At 45.5% G+C, this 20,805-nt stretch overlaps 1 protein-coding gene across 3 annotated transcripts in view; it reads left to right on the forward strand.

Annotated features, from left to right (window-relative positions):
* LOC138503244 (uromodulin-like) overlaps positions 1-20,805 on the forward strand; it is a 282,160-nt gene that overhangs the window by 177,134 nt on the left and 84,221 nt on the right. For all 3 annotated transcript variants that reach the window (XM_069622836.1, XM_069622838.1, XM_069622837.1), the window contains exons 4-5: positions 8,419-8,624; positions 9,440-9,600. In XM_069622836.1, the coding sequence (XP_069478937.1) occupies positions 8,419-8,624; positions 9,440-9,600 (367 nt within the window). The remainder of the gene's footprint in view (positions 1-8,418; positions 8,625-9,439; positions 9,601-20,805) is intronic.

Consider the following 20,805-nt stretch of genomic DNA (forward strand, 5'->3'; position numbering starts at 1 on the left):
CTCTGCCTACCTGGCCTCCCCTGGGACTCACTGTCTCACAGGCACTTCTGCCCTGACTGGCACTTCCCCTTCCCCTCTCCCCTGCACTTCCCGTTACTGCACTTGCACAATCTGAATGTCACAAGTCCTAGTAGGATTGTTACTGTTTGTCCTCCCTGTCCCCCTTCCTCCACACCATCTATAAGAATATAGAAGAGTAGATGAACAATAATTGGATGTGCCTTAACAGCAACAAGACCGAGTTAATGGTATTTGGATCCACCCAGGCTCGCACTAAAATGACATCTGACTACAAGGCATTCCAAATCAAGGAATCCTGCATTGATGTAGTTGGTGAAGTCAAAACACTTGGCATGACCCTGGAAGCTACACTCAACGCAGATGCTCAAGCCATGTATGTCAGCAAAAACTGCAACTACTATATCAGACTCCTCAAAGCAATTAAGCCCCTTCTCAATGAAAAGAATTGCACCACTATAGCCAGAGCCACCATTTTATCGCGCTTGGACTATGGTAACGCACTCCTTGCTGGTGCCAGCAAACAAAGCTTACACAAGTACCAACTGATTTGAAATCAGGCGATAAGAGTTATCAAACAAAAACCAAGGAGAGATCATATCAGCAAAGCCAGACGAGACCTACATTGGTTGAAAATGGAAGCCCGCATACAATTCAAGTCCTTGTGTCTAACCCATAAATGCCTTTATGGTAAAGCCCCTGCCTATCTCAAGACCAAACTAACACCCTACAACCCTACCAGAACATTAAGATCTGAAGCCAAGGCACTGATAACAACTCCTAAATTCAAAAAGGAACTAGGTCTAGGAAGAGCATTCCACACACGTGTGGCAGCTTTCTGGAAGAAACTACCGACAAACCTCAGACTAGAATCTAACCTATATTCTTTCCGTAAAAAACTCAAAACCATGCTTTTGAGTAATCCTAGATAAGACCCTACGTCCTTTGATGGCCTAATCTTGATGTGTAATGAAGTGTCCCGTTATTGTTCTGTCCATCACTGTCTGTCCGTGTCTCCACGTATGCGCCCCGATCCTTGTGAGCAGTTTGGCGCAATACAAATAAACAAATTAAAAATAAAATGTGTCTTGTTGCACCTTGAACCACTTGTCAACCCCATGATCCTTACCCGATTTCCTCTAGCAACACCAGAAAGATTTATGGGGGATCCTAAGTCTTTTCGAACATTCATGAACCAATGCAAATTACATTTTGTTTGCAGACCTACAGCCTTTGCGGATCCAGCATCCAAAGCTGCATTTCTGTTGTGATACTTAGGGGGAGTAGCAGCCACTTTAGCTAATTCCCTTCTTAAAAACAATGATCCTCTCCTATACAACTTTGAAAACCTTGCCAAAACACTAGGTAGAGTTGTTGATACCCATAATATTCATCAGACTGTTGACATGGAGTTATTAGAGTTGAAACAAAAACATCTGGATATATACCAGTATTTGGCTCATTCTAATCAACTAACGGCTACTACTAATTGGCCTGAAAACAAGAAAACTGTAGAGTTTTATCATGGCCTGTGTGATGATCCGAAGGACACTCTTTCCATAGTTCCTTCTATGCCTATGTCTTTTCCTGAATTATTGGATATAGTGATACAAGTTACCAAATGAATGATGGATAGATGTGGAGAGTGTAGAATTCCTGAATTTACTGGGACCAAGTCCTCTACCTCAGTAGGAGAAGAAATGAAAACAAAGAACCCATGCAGATAGAGGTAATCCGAGGTCCATTAACTGCTCAGGAAAGAGAAAGACGGTTGATCTCAGGACTATGTTTGTACTGTGGCAAAATAGGACATTTCATAAGAGAATTCCCTAGGAGGTCTTCCGGGAGAACGGGAAACACATGCTTTCATCTTTAAAGGGAACTGATGATACAAGTGGTTTTATTGCATGTTCCCATTTTTGCGTTAACACCTCACAGACTCCTGTACCTCATGTTACAATACCTATATCCATTTCATGGAATGGGTCAACTCCCATTGAACTGTGGCATTGTTGGATTCCGTGGCCAAAGGGCAATTATATCAACATTTCCTATGCTAGCTCTTTAAATATCCCTACGGTGTTCAAGGATTTGCCAGGACATATATAAGCCGTAGATGGAACTGATCTATCATCCATTCCTGTAGTGGAACATACTATTGATATGCACATGATATGTAAAGAAAAACATCACAAGCGTCTACCATTTGACCTTGTTGCTGCCCCATTATTCAGGGTTATATTGGGTTATTCAGGGTTATATTGGGAACTCCATGACTTATTTTACACAATCCTATTGTCAATTGGGTACAAAGAATTTTAACTTTTCGACCGGAGTGTATTCAGTCTCATGTCGTCCGTAAGGAGGAATTCCCACCCCGGTCACCTCCACAAACTACCTGCTCAGAGGTCTCTGCTGCTACATATCTCCTTAGGCATATTGCAGTCATTCAGCCCACCATTTCAAAATGTTATGATCAATTTAAACAAGTGTTCTGTAAAACAAAGATAGCGATGTTACCACCACACCGTGAGAATGATTGTCCAATATATTTGGTACCAGGAGCACACTTCGTTTGTGGGCGCATCTATACCTTAACAGGAAAGGAAAAAGCGTATCTTCATAATTACCTAGATGAATGCCTACAAAACTGGGGGGTTTTTGCCACTCAAAGTCATCTGTAGCCTCTTTGTTATTCTTTATATTTAAAAAGGGGTCTAACGAACTCAAACCCTGCATCGTTTATAGAGCACTGAACAGTGTTACCATCAAAACGGGTACCCATTACCACTTATCTCTGGCGTACTCAAACAAGTCCGTTACGCCCATATCTACACCAAGTTGGATCTTAGGAAGGTGTACAATTTAGTACACATCTGAACAGGCGATGAATGGAAAATGGCATTTCGCACCCGATACGATTTATTTGAATATCAGGTGATTCCGTTCGGGTTGTGTAACGCCTGTCGACATTTCAACACTTCATTAATGAAGTCGTTAGAGAAGCATTAGATTTGTGGTAGTATATCTTGATGATATGTTGATTTATTCACAAACACTACCTGTACACGAACATGTTCTTTGGGTTCTTGACACTCTGCAGAAGAATCATTTATACGCCAAACCAGAGAATTGGGCTTTCCACCAGACTGTAGTGTGGAATTCTTGGGTTTTGTTCTTTCTCCACAAGGTGTTTGTATGGACTATCAAAATTAAACACAATTTTGAAATGGCCCCAACCTAATACATTAAAAGGCGTACAAAGTTTTTTTAGGGTTTGCTCATTTTTATTGCAGGTTTGTGAAAGAGTTTTCAGAAATCGTACGTCCCCTCACGGATCTTACCAGACTGAGTACCATGTTTAGTTGGAATCCTGAAGCACTTCAAGACTTTAATTTGCTGAAAACCGCCTTTACCACTGCTCCAGTCCTGATCCATGCAGATCCTGGTATGCCTTTTATACTGGAGACGGATGCTTCTTCATATGCTCTTGGAGCCGTGTTATCGCAAAGTTGTAAGGGTATGGATCGGCTCCACCCAATTGCTTATCATTCACAGAAGTTCGATCCGGCAGAACAGAACTATACGATAATGGAATGTGAATGACTGGCCATTAAAGTTGCCTTAGAAGAATAGCGCCATTTGTTGATGGGAACACGTCCTCCCATCATAGTCTATACGGATCATAAAAACCTGTTAGCCCTCAGTGCATTGAAATGCACCGGTGCGTGTCTAGCGTGATGGCATCTGTTTTTTACAGAATACGATCTTACCATCACCTACAGACCGGGGTCACAACATATCACGAATACCACTAGAAGAAGCAGAGACATAGAATGAGGAAGAAAAGGCAATAACGGTACTGTTACCAGAAAGAGTTATCTGGCAATACCAAATACCCTCCCATCACTTGGATGAAATAAGAACTTGGAGCAAGAAATATATCCGAGATCCCCAGTACAGTGTCGACATGGAATACCATATTTCCAGGACAAGATCTTCTTGCCCCTACTTCACATGCACCAAAAAGCATTACGATTGGTCACTATCACAAAACGGCTGGTCACCTGGGCATACCAAAAACGAACAAACTACTCCAACGTTGTTGCTGGTGGCACGGACTCATGAATCATGCGACATAATGCATTCAATCCTGTCACATATGTCCTCAAGCTAAAACCATGTCACGCAAAATAAAGGTCTACTAGCCCACTACCCGTTCCACCATGCCATTGGCATACTCTGAGCTTAGACTTTATTGGCAAACTCCCTGCAGACCCTGCTAGTAATACCATACTGGTAGCCATAGACCACTTCACTAAGATGGGTCATTTTATTCCCTGTGTGGGTCTGCCTACGGCTGCCCAAACCACTGTCTTTCTGATGAAACACGTTTATCGCTTACATGGTTTACCTTTTGCCATTGTTTCGGACCCGGGTCCGCAATTTACTGTACGATTCTGGCAAGCCTTCGCTAAAATGCTAGAGATCCAACTCCATCTGTCTTCAGCTTCCCATCCCCAAACCGATGGTCAAACCGAGAGATTGAATTGCACTCTGGAACAGTACCTAAGATGCTACTGTTTGTAATAGACGGACCGTTGGTAGGAGCTCTTACCATTAGCTGAATTTGCATATAATAATGCCATGCATATTTCCATTGGCATGTCTCCATTTTGTGACTTATATGGAATTAATCCTAAAGTATTTCCAAACCCCAGCACACGAGCTCTACAAGTACCACAAGCTACAGGCACTGTAGCCTTAGTAAAAAGCATTCATAAAGAGGTCCGTGCACAGCTAGAAACAGCTTGTCAGCAATATAAGAAACACTTTTTTCAGAGGGTGGACTCAGTCCCCCCCAGCTAAAACAAGAAACATTGAATGTCCTCTTTGAGTTTATGCTGACTGTAGGGATAGAACCACAGTCGTCATGCTTGTAGGCCGGATACTTCACCACTGCACCATATGACCTGATGGAAAATTTAACAACTAAAGGGGAAATGTCTCATTTCGGTACTGAAAGTTCCACAGAAAACATTTGTATTGTTTCTTGGAGTTTAAAACATGCACACCTTTTAACATTTTCAAAAACACTATTAGAAGAAAATATCCTCTCTTGGTTTTGTGTGTGTGTTGATTTTATGAAAGGCAAATGCCATTCGTCCTGTGCAATTTGAGTGGTTATGCAAAGCCAATTTAATGAAATGTGCATATTTCAACTTGATATGCTCATTTCTGGCGACATTGCATCCCATTGCGTTTGTTGATGAGTCCCCCCACTTTCATTTTTAGGACTTGACCCCTGCTTATAAGCATTGAGTTGACACACCACCTTTGACTGTAGAGGACAAGGTGTGGTTATCTACCAAGAATTTGTGTCTTCCTGGATCCAACAAACGAAAACCTTGTTATTTGGGGACTTATGTAGTCATCCGTACTATTAATCCCGTCGCATATAAACTTCAGTTACCAAAACAATATCTTGCTATTGAAAAAATACCATCCGGAAACTCTGCCCCACTCGATGCAAAAAGACTGGAAACCTCTTCCAGATACCGACTATGAAGTGGATAATATTCTTTATTCACACTGATACCATATCCAGCTACGCATCTTTCATAGATTGGAAGGCTTATGGCCCAGAGTACCGTTCCTGGGAACCCACGACCAATGTTCACACACCAGACCTAGTACACCGGTTTCAGTGTTGTTTCGCGAAACGCCTGTGTGATGCGCAGGATTTAAGGAGTGGCACTGTCAGAACTAGGGGTATTGGTAACCATGCACGGATACTCTGTATGGGCAGTGGGAAATCGAGAAAGGAAGAATATGTAGAATCGCTGTATTAGTGAGAAGTACATTCCCCTGTCTCCCCCAATCCGTGTTCTATGTCTTCACCATGGTCTGCCTAAAGCGGTGTCGTACATTGTCAGTGTCAGACAAACCAAATGGAATATCAAAAAGCTTGCCTATTGCCCAGAGCTTCTCAACCTTCCCGCTTAAGAGTGTGTTCCAAGAGGAGTTAGGGTTTCTCAAGGGATATCACCATAAGGTACGGATAAAAAAAGGTGTAGCACTGCTTGTCAGAAATGTTAGAAATAGTCCCATGGAGTCTGACAGGAACTGGGAGGAATTTGTGGACTAGAGGGTTTGCGCTTACCGCCTAGCGGTGCACGCTATGACGGGTCTTGTCCCATTTCAGGTGTTAAGTAAGAGGAAGCCACACACGGCTACCAACCCGCCATGGTTGGGAAGATCTGGGTATGTGCAATGAGATGATCAAGATTTGAGGGGGAGAGTTGCTCAAAAAGAGTATGAGAATGGAATAGAGGTATGATTTGTAGAATCATGTGAGGAGGAGAGAGTGGGTTGTGGGTGACAGAGTGTATGTGAGGAAGTCGGGCAGGCGCCAAAGTGTGAAACTAGGTATTGGGAGCTGCAGATCACCAGGAGGGCGTTCGACGGTCCTGTGGAGTTGGAGGATGGCAGGGTATTGTGTAAGGGAAAATTGGCTAATTACATTGGGTGAGAGAGTTGACTTTTGAGCCATAACTCTGTCCCGGTGTTCAGGCGCGCACCTTTGCTCATCATTTCTTGTCCGGGTTTGGAATGTGTGTTACATTGTTGGGAGGAGGTGTGTTATATTCTTGTTTAGTATTGTTAAATGTTCTTAATGATTGTTCAATGGGCCCATAGGATGGCGTGTCATCAAGACGGTGATGTTCCGACAAAGAACCCTTACTCAAGAATGTTTGGGGTTGAGCTGATGGGAAGAATCTGGAGAGGTCAGTTGGAAAGTAGGCGGGTCAGGCGAGGTTGGGGTCCTTTATTACTCATGCACTAAGGATGACGCTTACATATAAATAAAGATGGTCTTAATGGATCGACTTGTGTGGATCCTCCTTTCATCATGTATCTTGTAGGAGCACAGGTGGTAGTAGCATGTGTTGTAGGAGAACCTGTCATAGGTGCGCCTATCATAGGTGCACATGATATAGGTGGACTTGTCGTAGGGGCATGTCTTGTAAGAGCGCATGTCGTAGGAGTGTGGGTCATAGGAGCGCCTGTTGTAAAAGTGTGTTGTAGGACCTTGCTTCGTAGGAGTATGTGGTCAGAGGGTGTTTCATTGGAACAAATATCGTAAATGAATGTGTCGTAGAAGTATGTCTTGTAGGAGCCTGTGTTATAGGAGCGATTGTCGTTGTCTTGTGTGTTGTAACACCATGTGCCAAGTGCATTTTGTATAGAACCTGTACATTCATTCTGGGCAAGCATAATGTACATACTGTACATGTCTGTCCACATTTTGTATAGAAGCTGTGTAATCATTCTGAGCTTGTGTAATGTACATTCGCTGCATGCTACCTGGGAAGATGATGTGGATATCCAGTTACTACACACAGAGAGGACGAGAGCATTTAACACTCTGGTCTCTAAGATTGTGAAAGGCAAAATTCTATTTTGCTACCTAGCAACTGGCAACATCGTGGTCTGGGAGAAGGCTGGTCAAGTATCACACCTGAATTTGGCAATTACTGACTGTTTTGCCGCTGACACATGTATGATGAACAAGTTATGCTTTTATACAACCATCAGTTGCCTGTTTCTCTTTTCATTGTCTAAATCCAGCTGTAGCTTGTTACTCTCCAGTAATGAGCGGATATGTGTTACTCTCCAGTAATGAGCGGATATGTGTTACTCTCCAGTAATGAGCGGATATGTGTTACTCAATAATGAGCTGATATGTTTTACTCTCAAATAATGAGCGGATATGTGTTACTCTCCAATAATGAGCGGATGTGTTACTCTCCAGTAATGAGCGGATATGTGTTAATCAATAATGAGCGGATATGTGTTACTCTCCCTTTGATCGTTTTTATGAACAACTGTATTGTCCTCCTTAATTGTTGATGGTGAATAAGTACTGCCACTTCCTGATTTCCTTATTTGATTTCCTAACCCAGGTATGATGTGTTCCGATTGAATTGCAACTGTTATGTTAAGTGCACTGTGCACCTGCACTTTATGTAGTTGTTTTTTATAAAATATCTTTGTATGTTATATGTGTTTTGTATTATTATTTTTTTAGCAACTATCTTCGACATGCAACATATCTGGACATTTTGGATTAGTTTAGTGATATTGTACCGTTTCATACTCAAAGTATTTTATCAAACAAGTAAACTGAAATGTTCTTTCTGTCCACCACATCAAATTGTCCCCATCATGTGCCCACCATTCTGGTGCACCAGCCACAGAATACATAAATGAGAGCACTTACAGCCCTCTTTGATTTACTGATTACTTTTTAATGATCCACGGTTTCCTTGATGCCCACCTTCCAAGTCACTCTGACGCTTTCTCCTCTGGGGCGGATGGACCCCTGTCTCTCCACAGATTCCCTTCCAACCCCCAGTCTGCATTGCCTGCCTGACCAGATGAGACTGAATCTGAGCAAATGCCAGTTGGAGAGGAACAGGTACGACTCGGAAAACCTGCACCTGCTGGACCCCAGCTGTGTGGGGGTCCAAGTGAACGAGGACATTGCACAGATCATCATCAACACCAGCATCTCCTCACCAACCTGTGGGACCAGCATGACGGTGAGGGAGTCCACTGTGAGGGTCCTGACTGGTCTGCAATGGTTCCAAGCATTAGAAGAGGTACAGACCTCAGCACACAGAAATGGCCGACCTGGGAAGGCTTCCACTGCATTCCTTCCTTGTTCACGGTGTCTTGCTTCCGTAGGGTTGTGTTATAACACTGTAGATACATATCTTCCCATGCAGACCTCTGTTTACTTTGTGCTTCCTTCGCACGTGACTTTAACAGGCAGTGAGATAGGCTGATTGCGCAAGGCGAACCCTATGAAAATGGCCCCATCCTAAAAACCAAAAGGAACAGTAAAGTTGTATTATTAAACCATATCTCCCCGCACGGGATGAAGGCAATCAATATTTGATCAGCACCTGCCTTTAGCAGAACTTGAATGGGTAACCATCTCTCCAACAAGGCCATTGATTTGCGTTCCATCTTTGAGAATGCCTCTGTTACTCATCCACAGTGATACCCCTTTCCCCTGCAACACCCTCAACTGACACCCTCAGCCCCATAATACGTGTCCACCCGCTAGGCAGCCAATATGTAACATCTACACTGTACCCCACCACCCAGTGTGAACTTGTCTCAACCGTTAACAGAGAAAAGCCTCATGATAGGACCTGACCATCCTCTACTTCAAGCCTTCACTTTTCAACCAATCTGGTTGGTCCTTCTGATCTTCCTCTACCAACCTCGTCAAGTTCAAAAGACTCCGGTTTAGCAAAGGACCAATCAGCGAAGTGAATTCAGATGCCCATTGTGCACGCCCTGGTGGAAAGCTACATGCTCAGTCTTACTGTCTCGTGTTTCCTTCTAGGTGAATGGCTCCCATGTGGTTTATGCCAATAGCCTCATGATCCCAGCAAAGGTTTCTACGAGTGGAATCATTACAAGGAATAATGCCAGACTGGCCTTTGACTGCTCCTATCCTCTCTCTATGCCGGTCTCCCTGCTAACAGTACTACGGCCGATACTTGGGTAAGTACCTCCCCAGCCAGTCATGAGAAGATGTGTATTTCTTGGTCGTTGCGAAATGGCCGATCTCAGTGATGACATTGGCATCAGTGATAGTGCCTGTTTTAGTAGCAGCCCTGGCCTCGGTGATAACCCTGACCCCAGCAATAACCCTGACCTCAGTGATAACCCTGGCCTCAGTGATAACCCTGACCTCAGTGGTAACCTTGGCCGGTTTATAGTGATATTTTCGAATTCAATAATGTCGAATGTATTAATTTCGAATCAATAATGTCGAAAAAAAATGTCGAATTTATTTTTATTTTTAACTTTTATTTTTAATGGGGGGTTCCCCCTCAACCCCCCGTTTTTTTAATAACCCTTTTTTTACAAGACAAACCCCAAAAAAGACATTAAAAAATTAATAAATATTCGACATTTAATTTTCGACGTTATTTTTTTTCGAAATTAATGCATTCGAAATTAATGATTCGACATTTTAACTGCACACCCCCTGGCCTCAGTGATAACCCTGACCTCAGTGGTATCTCTGGCCCCAGCAATGACCCTGATTTCAGTGATAGTCCAGTGCCATGTGCTATTGCTAATATTTTCAGTGCACATTATTTTATTGCATAATGTTAGCAATATGCAGGAGGGGGAACAACCCACAACCTCCAATAACCGCTGACCCCACCCTAACCCCAAATAATCCAGGGTCCCCTTTTTCAAACATACTTTCTGTACCTTTTTTTACAAATATATATTGTAGGTAAATGTGTTTGCAATGATTTTACTGCAACGAAAAATAGGTGCAGTTTTTATTCTGCACTAAAAACATGAGTTCCGACTTTCAAAACTTTGTTTGGCGTAAATGATGAGATGCACAAGCACATCTCATCACTTGCGCCAAAAAAAGAAGCTGGACCATTTAAAAGGACATCTGATTGAGTGCATCTTAGATGCGGTCATTAAGATGCTCTTTCTCACCCCTTTGTGTATTTGCACATATCAGGGGGTGTTTTGGGTCATTTAAAAGTACACCCAAAATTCCCAAATTGAATGCACTTTCAAATTCCCAGAAGTGAGAGTCATTCCCCTGCTACTTTTGAAACAAGCGCTGGGGCAGTGGGGTTGGGGGGGGTGGAGATCATGACATGGTATAATCTGACACTGGGCCTCATTGCAAGTTTGGCGGTCTGGAAATTACGGTGCCGGTAGCAACGTACCAGCACCCTTTCCAGACGGCTAAAATGTAAGTTTGCCGGTAGGGACACTGACCCTGCCGGGAGTTCAGGCCCCTACCAGCATGCTTTTCCCTGAAGCACCGTCACCGTTAGTTTTTTAAGCATTTCACTGAGAAGGGCCCCTCCATGAAATGTGCTCCCAGAAACCATGTGGTGGTTGATGCTCCCAACACAATTTTATATATATTTATATTTATTTATATACAGGAGGAACAATGCTCTTTTGATCACAAAAGAACATAGAGTAGATAAGAAATCAGATTTGACGGGAAGCAGTGAGCTTCTTACAGTGGGGTGAGTTTGAGGGTCATTCTGACCAGGTTTTGGAGGGGAGTAAATGAAACAGCTACCAGGGACAATACATATGTGGACATAAAAAGATAAAGGACAACCTAGCAGGCAGATGAGAGGTAGGTTTAGAGGGTGGAGGTGATGTGAACTGAGTGAGGTGCAGCAATAGTAGAGATGGTGAATTCAAATGAGGTAGGAGAGGATGTGGCATTGGAGATTTGTGAGGCACTGAATAGGGAACAGATTAGGAGTCTGACGCCTCCACTTCTGTCAGTCAATCGAGGAGAGTGAGGATAGGTTGGAGTCGTGTAGGGCTGCCAAAGTGGCAATGTCAGATGGACAAATCCAGGTTTCAGTGATAGCTAGAAGATCTAGGGGAGGAGAGCTGGAGTGAAAGTAGTCAGCTATAAAGGAAGTTTTGTTGCGTACAGACTGAGCATACCAGAGTGCAATGTGGATGAAATAAGGAAGAGTAGAGAAGTTGAGTCTCAGAGGAAGAGAGGTGCGGGGGATAGGTGTTAGAGTAAAGTAAAGTAAAGTAAACAGTGTGGAAAGACCGTACAATAATTAGGAAGCTTGGGGTACTCACAGGTGCAACAGGTAGAAAGGCAAAAGCAAAGGCTCATATGTGAAGAGGCAAAGGGGCTGGTCAATGACTGGTCTTCACACTTCACTGTTCCGCCCTTAACTGGGACACCCCTGACTGGACACACTTGGACATTCAGAAGGGATGATACACGTTCTTGTCAGCTGATTGCCTAGTCCATCAGTGGTTGGTCTCTCTGATATTATCCCTGGTATTGCTGGGATGAGGCGGTTTCTTCCTGATTGGTGTTCCCAGAGGAGCCTCTTGTGGCCTTTGGCTGGAAATGTGGCTGATCCAAGATGGCCACAGGAAGTGGTGTCACCAATCCAAGATGGCCACAGGAAGTGATGTTGCCAATCCAAGATGGCCACTGGAAGTGATGTATGGAAGGGGGCTGTACTGTGGCACAAAGATGCTTCTTTGAGAATAAGGTGGCCAGAGCATTTCTGAAAGCAGCGTAAATGAAACAAGCTCATGGTTAATGGTCTAGAAAATCATTTCAGGAGTGGACGGAGGAAATGCACTACTCTTGTGTCTGCCTGCTTCAACTTTGGCCCCTATGAATATACTTTTTTCATTCTCCTGCCAAGCTGGTGACTGGTACTCCGAAATGTGATCCCATTACCCAGTGCTTTAAATTGGAAAAAGTGCAGGTACTCACCAAGCTACAAAGCCTGACATTCTGGTGCAGCGCTTTCGGCGCCCGTCTTTTCGGGATGGCACATAGGGCACAGTTCCCTTTTAGGCCCACCCTGTTGTTTGCAGGCAATGCCCAGTGAGAGTAAATTATGTGCCAAGGACCACACACTTTGGTAAAGCAAAGTATCTGGGATCCTTTCACACAAACTTTCAGTTTGTTGTTATGCATTCTGTTAGGAAACTTTAAATATCCATATAAAATGGGACTTTTATGTGTATTTTCTAGCAGATATCATAGCTGTAAACTATGCTTTAAAAGGGCAGTTCTATTATTTATTACTCGCTTTCATTGCCTAATATGAAATTTGGAAGGCAACTGGAGCTTTGTGCAGGTTTTCAGTCGAAAACGTTCCATCACAACTCCAAAACAATCCCTGCTCCATCAAAGGACACCAATGGTAACAGGTGAAGCCCACATAACTAAACAGTGTTCTGCGCCCAGTGTGCTGAGAGCACAGTAGATGCATGTGTGTCTCTTTTTTTGCCGTGAAGGGACATTATGGGGGCTGTGGGCGGTGGAGAAAGGAGGAAGTTGAGGGTGCTGCTTTCCCCTGGAAAGGCTAATCCTTTAAGTTGCAATCAAGTGAAATGAACAGCTTTCTTTTTAAGCTCGCATCATAGTTGAGTTCGGGTACTCTATTTCAGGCATTGAGAAGTGCAGGTGCTCAAATGCTCAAAGGTAAGAAGTGCAAGTACACCGAGGGCCGGGTAGCACTGCCACTACCCCAGTGTTGCGCGAGCTGCACTGGCTTCCTGCACATTACCGGAAGGAATGTCAGATCGGTCCCCTGGTTCACAAAGCTATGAAGCGGGGCGCACCCTCAGAATAGGCTGTCTATCTCTCAAGGTCTACGTGCAACTAAAAGCCACGATGTTAACATACTGGACACTCCCAAATGTAAGCTGTCGACACTTGCAAATCAGGTTTTTCCGTTACTGCCCACAGTTTCTGGAATGCGTGCGATTTAAACTGCGTCTCCGCTCTTTTATTCATTCAGAAAAGCTGTTAAAACTCACTTGAGTTCGGTTTTATGGTTTAATTGAATGTCTTCTTCTTGGTATAGATAAATGTGCACTGCTGTTTGGGTGGTATTGTGAAGCGATTCTGTGCCTTTGCGTTAGTGTGTGCGCTAAAATGCAATGAAGAACATTTAAAAATAAAATATTGTCAGTCTCACATATACCTAGGGAACCGGTGACTGGTCTGGCCTCAGTCATTCCTCTGGTCTGAGTGATATCCCTGGTCGCAGCAGTTACAGCGTTCTTATGAATCACTCTGGTCTCAGTATGAATCACTCTGGTCTCAGTGGTAGCCAGTTCTGCAGTGATTCCTCTGATAGCGCGAGTTCTCGGTGATAACCCTGGTCTCCATGAAGGCTTCCATCTCTCAGCTATGGCTCCTCTTGTGGTATCACTGGCCTCTGTCATAATACTCCGTTAAGTGATAGCCGTGGTCTCCGTGAGTACACTGCTCTCAGTGACTGCTCTGCTCAAGTGATACCCTTGGTCCTAGTGATAGGCCTGGTCTCAGTGTGATCACACTGCTCTCAGTAACTGCTCTGCTCACAGTGATACCCTTGGTCCTAGTGATAGGCCTGGTCTCAGTGATTACACTGTTCTCAGGGTCTGCTTGGCTAACAGTGATACCCTTGGTCCTAGTGATAGGCCTGACCTCAGTGATCACACTGCTCTCAGGGTCTGCTTGGCTCACAGTGATACCCTTGGTCCTAGTGATAGGCCTGGTGTCAGTGATCACACTACTCTCAGTGACTGCTCTGCTCACAGTGATACCCTTGGTCCTAGTGATAGGCCTGGTCTCAGTGATCACACTGTTCTCAGGGTCTGCTTGGCTCACAGTGATACCCTTGGTCCTAGTGATAGGCCTGGTGTCAGTGATCACACTGCTTTCAGTGACTGCTCTGCTCACAGTGATATCCTTGGTCCTAGTGATAGGCCTGGTCTCAGAGATCACACTGCTCTCAGTGGCTGCTTTGCTCACAGTGATACCCTTGATCCTAGTGATAGGCCTGGCCTCAGTGATCACACTGCTCTCAGTGACTGCTCTGCTCACAGTGATACCCTTGGTCCTAGTGATAGGCCTGGTCTCAGAGATCACACTGCTCTCAGTGACTGCTCTGCTCACAGTGATACCCTTGGTCCTAGTGATAGGCCTGGCCTCAGTGATCACACTGCTCTAAGTGACTGCTCTACTCACAGTGATACCCTTGGTCCTAGTGATAGGCCTGGCCTCAGTGATCACACTGCTCTCAGGGGCTGCTTTGCTCACAGTGATACCCTTGGTCCTAGTGATAGGCCTGGCGTCAGTGATCACACTGCTCTCAGTGGCTGCTCTGCTCACAGTGATATCCTTGGTCTTAGAATGGGCCTGGTCTGAGTGATTATACTGCTCTTAGTTGTAGCTCTGGTGTCAGTGATACCCTTGGTCCTAGTGATAGGCCTGGTCTCAGTAATCACACTGCTCTCCGTGGCTGCTTTGCTCACAGTGATACCCTTGGTCCTAGTAATAGGCCTGGCCTCAGTGATCACACTAACTCTCAGTGACTGCTTGGCTCACAGTGATACCCTTGGTCCTAGTGATAGGCCTGGTCTCAGAGATCACACTGCTCTCAGTGACTGCTCTGCTCACAGTGATACCCTTGGTCCTAGTGATTGGCCTGGTCTTAGTGATCACACTGCTCTCCTTGGCTGCTTTGCTCACAGTGATACCCTTGGTCCTAGTGACAGGCCAGGTCTCAGTGATTACACTGCTCTCAGGGGCTGCTTTGCTCACAGTGATACCCTTGGTCCTAGTGATAGGCCTGGTCTGAGTTATTATACTGCTCTCAGTTGTAGCACTGGTGTCAGTGATACTCTTGGTCCTAGTGATAGGTCTGGTCTTAGTGATCACACTGCTCTCCGTGGCTGCTTTGCTCACAGTGATACCCTTGGTCCTATTTATAGGCCTGGTCTCAGTGTGATCACACTGCTCTCAGTGACTGCTCTGCTCACAGTGATACCCTTGGTCCTAGTGATGGGCCTGGTCTCAGTAATTACACTGCTCTCAGGGTCTGCTTGGTACACAGTGATACCCTTGGTCCTAGTGATAAGCTGGGTCTCAGTGATCACGCTGCTCTCAGGGGCTGCTTTGCTCACAGTGATACCCTTGGTCCTAGTGATAGGCCTGGTGTCAGTGATCACACTGCTCTCAGTGGCTGCTTTGCTCACAGTGATACCCTTGGTCCTAGTGATGGGCCTGGTCTGAGTGATTATACTGCTCTTAGTTGTAGCTCTGGTGTCAGTGATACCCTTGGTCCTAGTGATAGGCCTGGTCTCAGTGATCACACTGCTCTCCCTGGCTGCTTTGCTCACAGTGATACCCTTGGTCCTAGTAATAGGCCTGGCCTCAGTGATCACACTAACTCTCAGTGACTGCTTGGCTCACAGTGATACCCTTGATCCTAGTGATAGGCCTGGTCTCAGAGATCATACTGCTCTCAGTGGCTGCTCTGCTCACAGTGATACCTTTGGTCCTAGTGATAGGCCTGGTCTCAGTGATTACACTGCTCTCAGGGGATGCTCTGCTCTCAGTGATACCCTTGGTCCTACTGATGGGCCTGATCTCAGTGATTACACTGCTTTCAGTGACTGCTTTGCTCTCAGTGATACCCTTGGTCCTAGTGATGGGCCTGGTCTCAGTGATCAAACTGCTCTCAGTGACTGCTTTGCTCTCAGTGATAGCCTTGGTCCTAGTGATGGGCCTGGTCTCAGTGATCACATTGCTCTCAGTGACTGATCTGCTCACAGTGATACCCTTGGTCCTAGTGATGGGCCTGGTCTCAGTGATCACACTGCTCTCAGTGACTGCTCTGCTCACAGTGATACCCTTGGTCCTAGTGATACGCCTGGTCTGAGTGATTATACTGCTCTCAGATGTAGCTCTGGTGTCAGTGATACCCTTGGTCCTAGTGATAGGCCTGGTCTAAGTGATCACACTGCTCTCAGTGACTGCCTTGCTCACAGTGATACCCTTGGTCATAGGGATATGCCTAGTCTTAGTGATTACACTGCTCTCAGTGACTCCTTTGCTCACAGTGATACCCTTGGTCCTAGTGATAGGCCTGGTCTCAGTGAGCACATTGCTCTCAGTGACTGCTCTGCTCACAGTGATACCCTTAGTCCTAGTGATAGGCCTGGTCTCAGTGATCACACTGCTTTCAGTGACTGCTCTGCTCACAGTGATACCCTTGGTCCTAGTGATAGGCCTGGTCTCAGTGAGCACATTGCTCTCAGTGACTGCTCTGCTCACAGTGATACCCTTGGTCCTAGTGATAGGCCTGGCCTCAGAGATCACACTGCTCTCAGTGGCTGTTCTGCTCACAGTGATACCCTTGGTCCTAGTGATGGGCCTGGTCTCAGTGATTACACTGCTCTCCGTGGCTGCTTTGCTCACAGTGATACCCTTGGTCCTAGTAGTGATCACACTGCTCTCAGTGACTGCTCTGCTCACAGTGATACCATTGGTCCTAGTGATGGGCCTGGTTTTAGTGATCACACTGCTCTCAGTGACTGCTTTGCTCTCAGTGATACCCTTGGTCCTAGTGATAGGCTTGGTCCCAGTGATCACACTGCTCTCATTGGCTGCTTTGCTCACAGTGATACCCTTGGTCCTAGTGATAGGCCTGGTCTCAGTGTGATCACACTGCTCTCAGTGACTGCTCTGCTCACAGTTATACCCTTGGTCCTAATGATAGGCCTGGTCTCAGTGATCACACTGCTCTCAGTGACTGCTCTGCTCACAGTGATACCCTTGGTCCTAATGATAGGCCTGGTCTCAGTGATCACACTGCTCTCAGTGACTGCTCTGCTCACAGTGATACCCTTGGTCCTAGTGATAGGCCTGGTCTCAGTGTGATCACACTGCTCTCAGTGACTGCTCTGCTCACAGTGATACCCTTGGTCCTAGTGATAGGCCTGGTCTCAGTGATTACACTGCTCTCAGGGGATGCTCTGCTCTCAGTGATACCCTTGGTCCTAGTGATGGGCCTGGTCTCAGTGATCACACTGCTTTCAGTGACTGCTCTGCTCACAGTGATACCCTTGGTCCTAGTGATAGGCCTGGTCTCAGTGAGCACATTGCTCTCAGTGACTGCTCTGCGCACAGTGATACCCTTGGTCCTAGTGATAGGCCTGGCCTCAGAGATCACACTGCTCTCAGTGGCTGTTCTGCTCACAGTGATACCCTTGGTCCTAGTGATGGGCCTGGTCTCAGTGATTACACTGCTCTCCGTGGCTGCTTTGCTCACAGTGATACCCTTGGTCCTAGTGATGGGCCTGGTCTCAGTGATTACACTGCTCTCCGTGGCTGCTTTGCTCACAGTGATACCCTTGGTCCTAGTGATGGGCCTGGTCTCAGTGATCACACTGCTCTCAGTGACTGCTCTGCTCACACTGATACCCTTGGTCCTAGTGATGGGCCTGGTCTTAGTGATCACACTGCTCTCAGTGACTGCTTTGCTCTCAGTTATACCCTTGATCCTAGTGATAGGCCTGGTCTCAGTGTGATCACACTGCTCTCAGTGACTGCTCTGCTCACAGTGATACCCTTGGTCCTAATGATAGGCCTGGTCTCAGTGATCACACTGCTCTCAGTGACTGCTCTGCTCACAGTGATACCCTTGGTCCTAATGATAGGCCTGGTCTCAGTGATCACACTGCTCTCAGTGACTGCTCTGCTCACAGTGATACCCTTGGTCCTAATGATAGGCCTGGTCTCAGTGATCACACTGCTCTCAGTGACTGCTCTGCTCACAGTGATACCCTTGGTCCTAGTGATAGGCCTGGTCTCAGTGTGATCACACTGCTCTCAGTGACTGCTCTGCTCACAGTGATACCCTTGGTGCTAGTGATAGGCCTGGTCTCAGTGATTACACTGCTCTCAGGGGATGCTCTGCTCTCAGTGATACCCTTGGTCCTAGTGATGGGCCTGGTCTCAGTGATTACACTGCTCTCAGTGACTGCTTTGCTCTCAGTGATACCCTTGATCCTAGTGATGGGCCTGGTCTCAGTGATCAAACTGCTCTCAGTGACTGCTTTGCTCTCAGTGATACCCTTGGTCCCAGTGATGGGCCTGGTCTCAGTGACTGACATTGTTTTTAAGTGATGGCTCTTGTATCAGTGAGTAATCAGATTTCAGTGACACCCTTCTCTTAAGGAATAAAAACTGAAATAAATAAAAGCGTTCACCAATTACCCATAGCACACAAATCACGGAAGGTGGTAGGTGGTGTGTGTGTGTGTGTGTGTGTGTAAGAGACAGTCATTGAGCTGCATACTGTTGAAGGAGGTCTGCAAAGGTGAGAGCACTCCTTTCTGCTCCACCCACCGCGGTTCTGTTTGCTCTCAGGTCAGGTAGACCCCCTTTGTAAAGGGCATGGAAGCCTATCACTACAGTACTGACAGAGAACATCCAACTGACCCCAGGCGGCAGATATTCAGTGTACCCACCCGCCCCTTTGGGCCCTTCTTTTCCCATGTACATACTAATGTAATATGTGCACCAGCAAAGAGGAATCTCTCATTAACATGGGGCGGCCCTCCTTGCAAATGGAGGATATACTCCGGTTCAAAGGGCAGCCCCTGCAGGGTGAGCAATCCCTTGGGTCATTTTATAGGGGCAAATTACAGGCAAGTCAGGCCCTAATGTGCGTAGAACAAAAAGGCACGAGTAGGCCTACTTTACTTTACTTTTATAAATGAATAATGTGCAGGCCATTTACCCATAGGCTTAAGGGCACAAACAGGACATAGAACGAACGACGAACAGAAACTCTGCAGGCATTAACAGATTAAGGAAGAGTATAGGGCAGAAGCTGATCTCCTATGCAAACAACAGTGGCTTCACTTTTCTTTTGAAGACATCCGTTGAGCCAATGCCTCTTAATTCTAGAAGAAGCCAATGAAGAGTTTGTCTTGCTGCTGACGCATGGTCTCTCAGAGAGAGACCCATAACCACTCTCACAGCTCCGTTCTGGATGACCTGCAGCTTATTGCAAATAGATCTATTAATGCCCACAAGTAGGCTATAAAGATAATCAATTTTAGCTCCCACAATTGCTCTTGCAATTGTCTCTGTGTTTGCTTGAGAGATAAGGGATCTAAGGTGGGCTAACAGTTTGATGTATTAGGAACAAGTCGACACCAAGCTTTATACATGAGACTTTATACTGAGATGCTGGTCAAAGATGACCCACAGCGTTTTAACCTTCTTAAGAGGGGTTAATTTAGCAGCTCCAATATGAAAATATTCATATGCTGTTCCCAGTTTATGTATCATAATGGGTGAATCTACGACCAACAGCTCAGTTCTTTCCTTATTCAGCGCAAGTCTACTATGGACCATCCAGGTCTCCATCAAGGAATACATTTTATTGATCAGTGCCTCATCTAAGTCATGATTTCCAGATAGAGGGATGCCGCGCTGCGTATCGTCGGCATAGTTCATAAATATCACCCCCTCATGTGCTAGCATGGCACATAGAGGAACTGTGAAAATGCTGTATAGACAAGGCGAGGTACACAACCCCTGTGGTACCCCAAAATGTATATCAATGGGCATAGCTTCTGCTTCTTTAAAGAAAACTCTGCTTTTCAGATTACAGAGAAATGATGAGATCCATTGGGCCACTATTTGTGAGAAATTTGGGAGGTCACTGTGAAATTTGTGAACTCCCACAACCTGGTGACCATGATTGAATGGTCCTCCAGGTCGAAGGCCGCTGACAGATCTAACAACATCGGCAGAGTAGCTTCACCGTTATCCATACCATCCAACAGCCTAGATTTTAATTCCAGCAGAGCCGTCTCCGTTCCAAATCCTGCCTGAAACTGGATTGTTGGTCATTCAGAATTGGAAATGTATTCAGGTGCTCGGCAATTTGCTTATAGTCCAAAATGTTCAAAAGAAAAGGGGTATTTGTACTCAGCCTACAATTGTTTGGGACATCCACTGGAAGACGTGATTTTATGATGATGGGCGTTACCCATGCACTTTTCAGGTCCTGAGGAACAGCCCCCAATTCAAAAGACAAATGAACAAATTTGCATATAGCTGCCAACAAGGTAGGTGGGCATGTTTTTATGATAATAGCCGCACAGGGGTCATTTTTGCATTTAGTGGCCTTCAGATGTTCAATAATAGGAGATCATTCTGCTGTTGAGATGGCAGAAAAACTGAATAGAAGAATGGAGGGCACCTATTGAAAGCCCATCCAGAGTTTCCAACTCCTGCTTCAAGTAGCAATATCAGTCCTAATATTCTTTAACTTGTCCTGCATGGCACTGTGAATCTCTTCACACCAGGCAGCATCCTTTACCACCAGTTCTGGGACAGTGTGATTTGTATACTCT

This window comes from Ambystoma mexicanum, chromosome 11 (genome assembly GCF_040938575.1).
Source record: "Ambystoma mexicanum isolate Mex_15411 chromosome 11, UKY_AmexF1_1, whole genome shotgun sequence".
Taxonomy (NCBI): Eukaryota; Metazoa; Chordata; class Amphibia; order Caudata; family Ambystomatidae; genus Ambystoma; species Ambystoma mexicanum.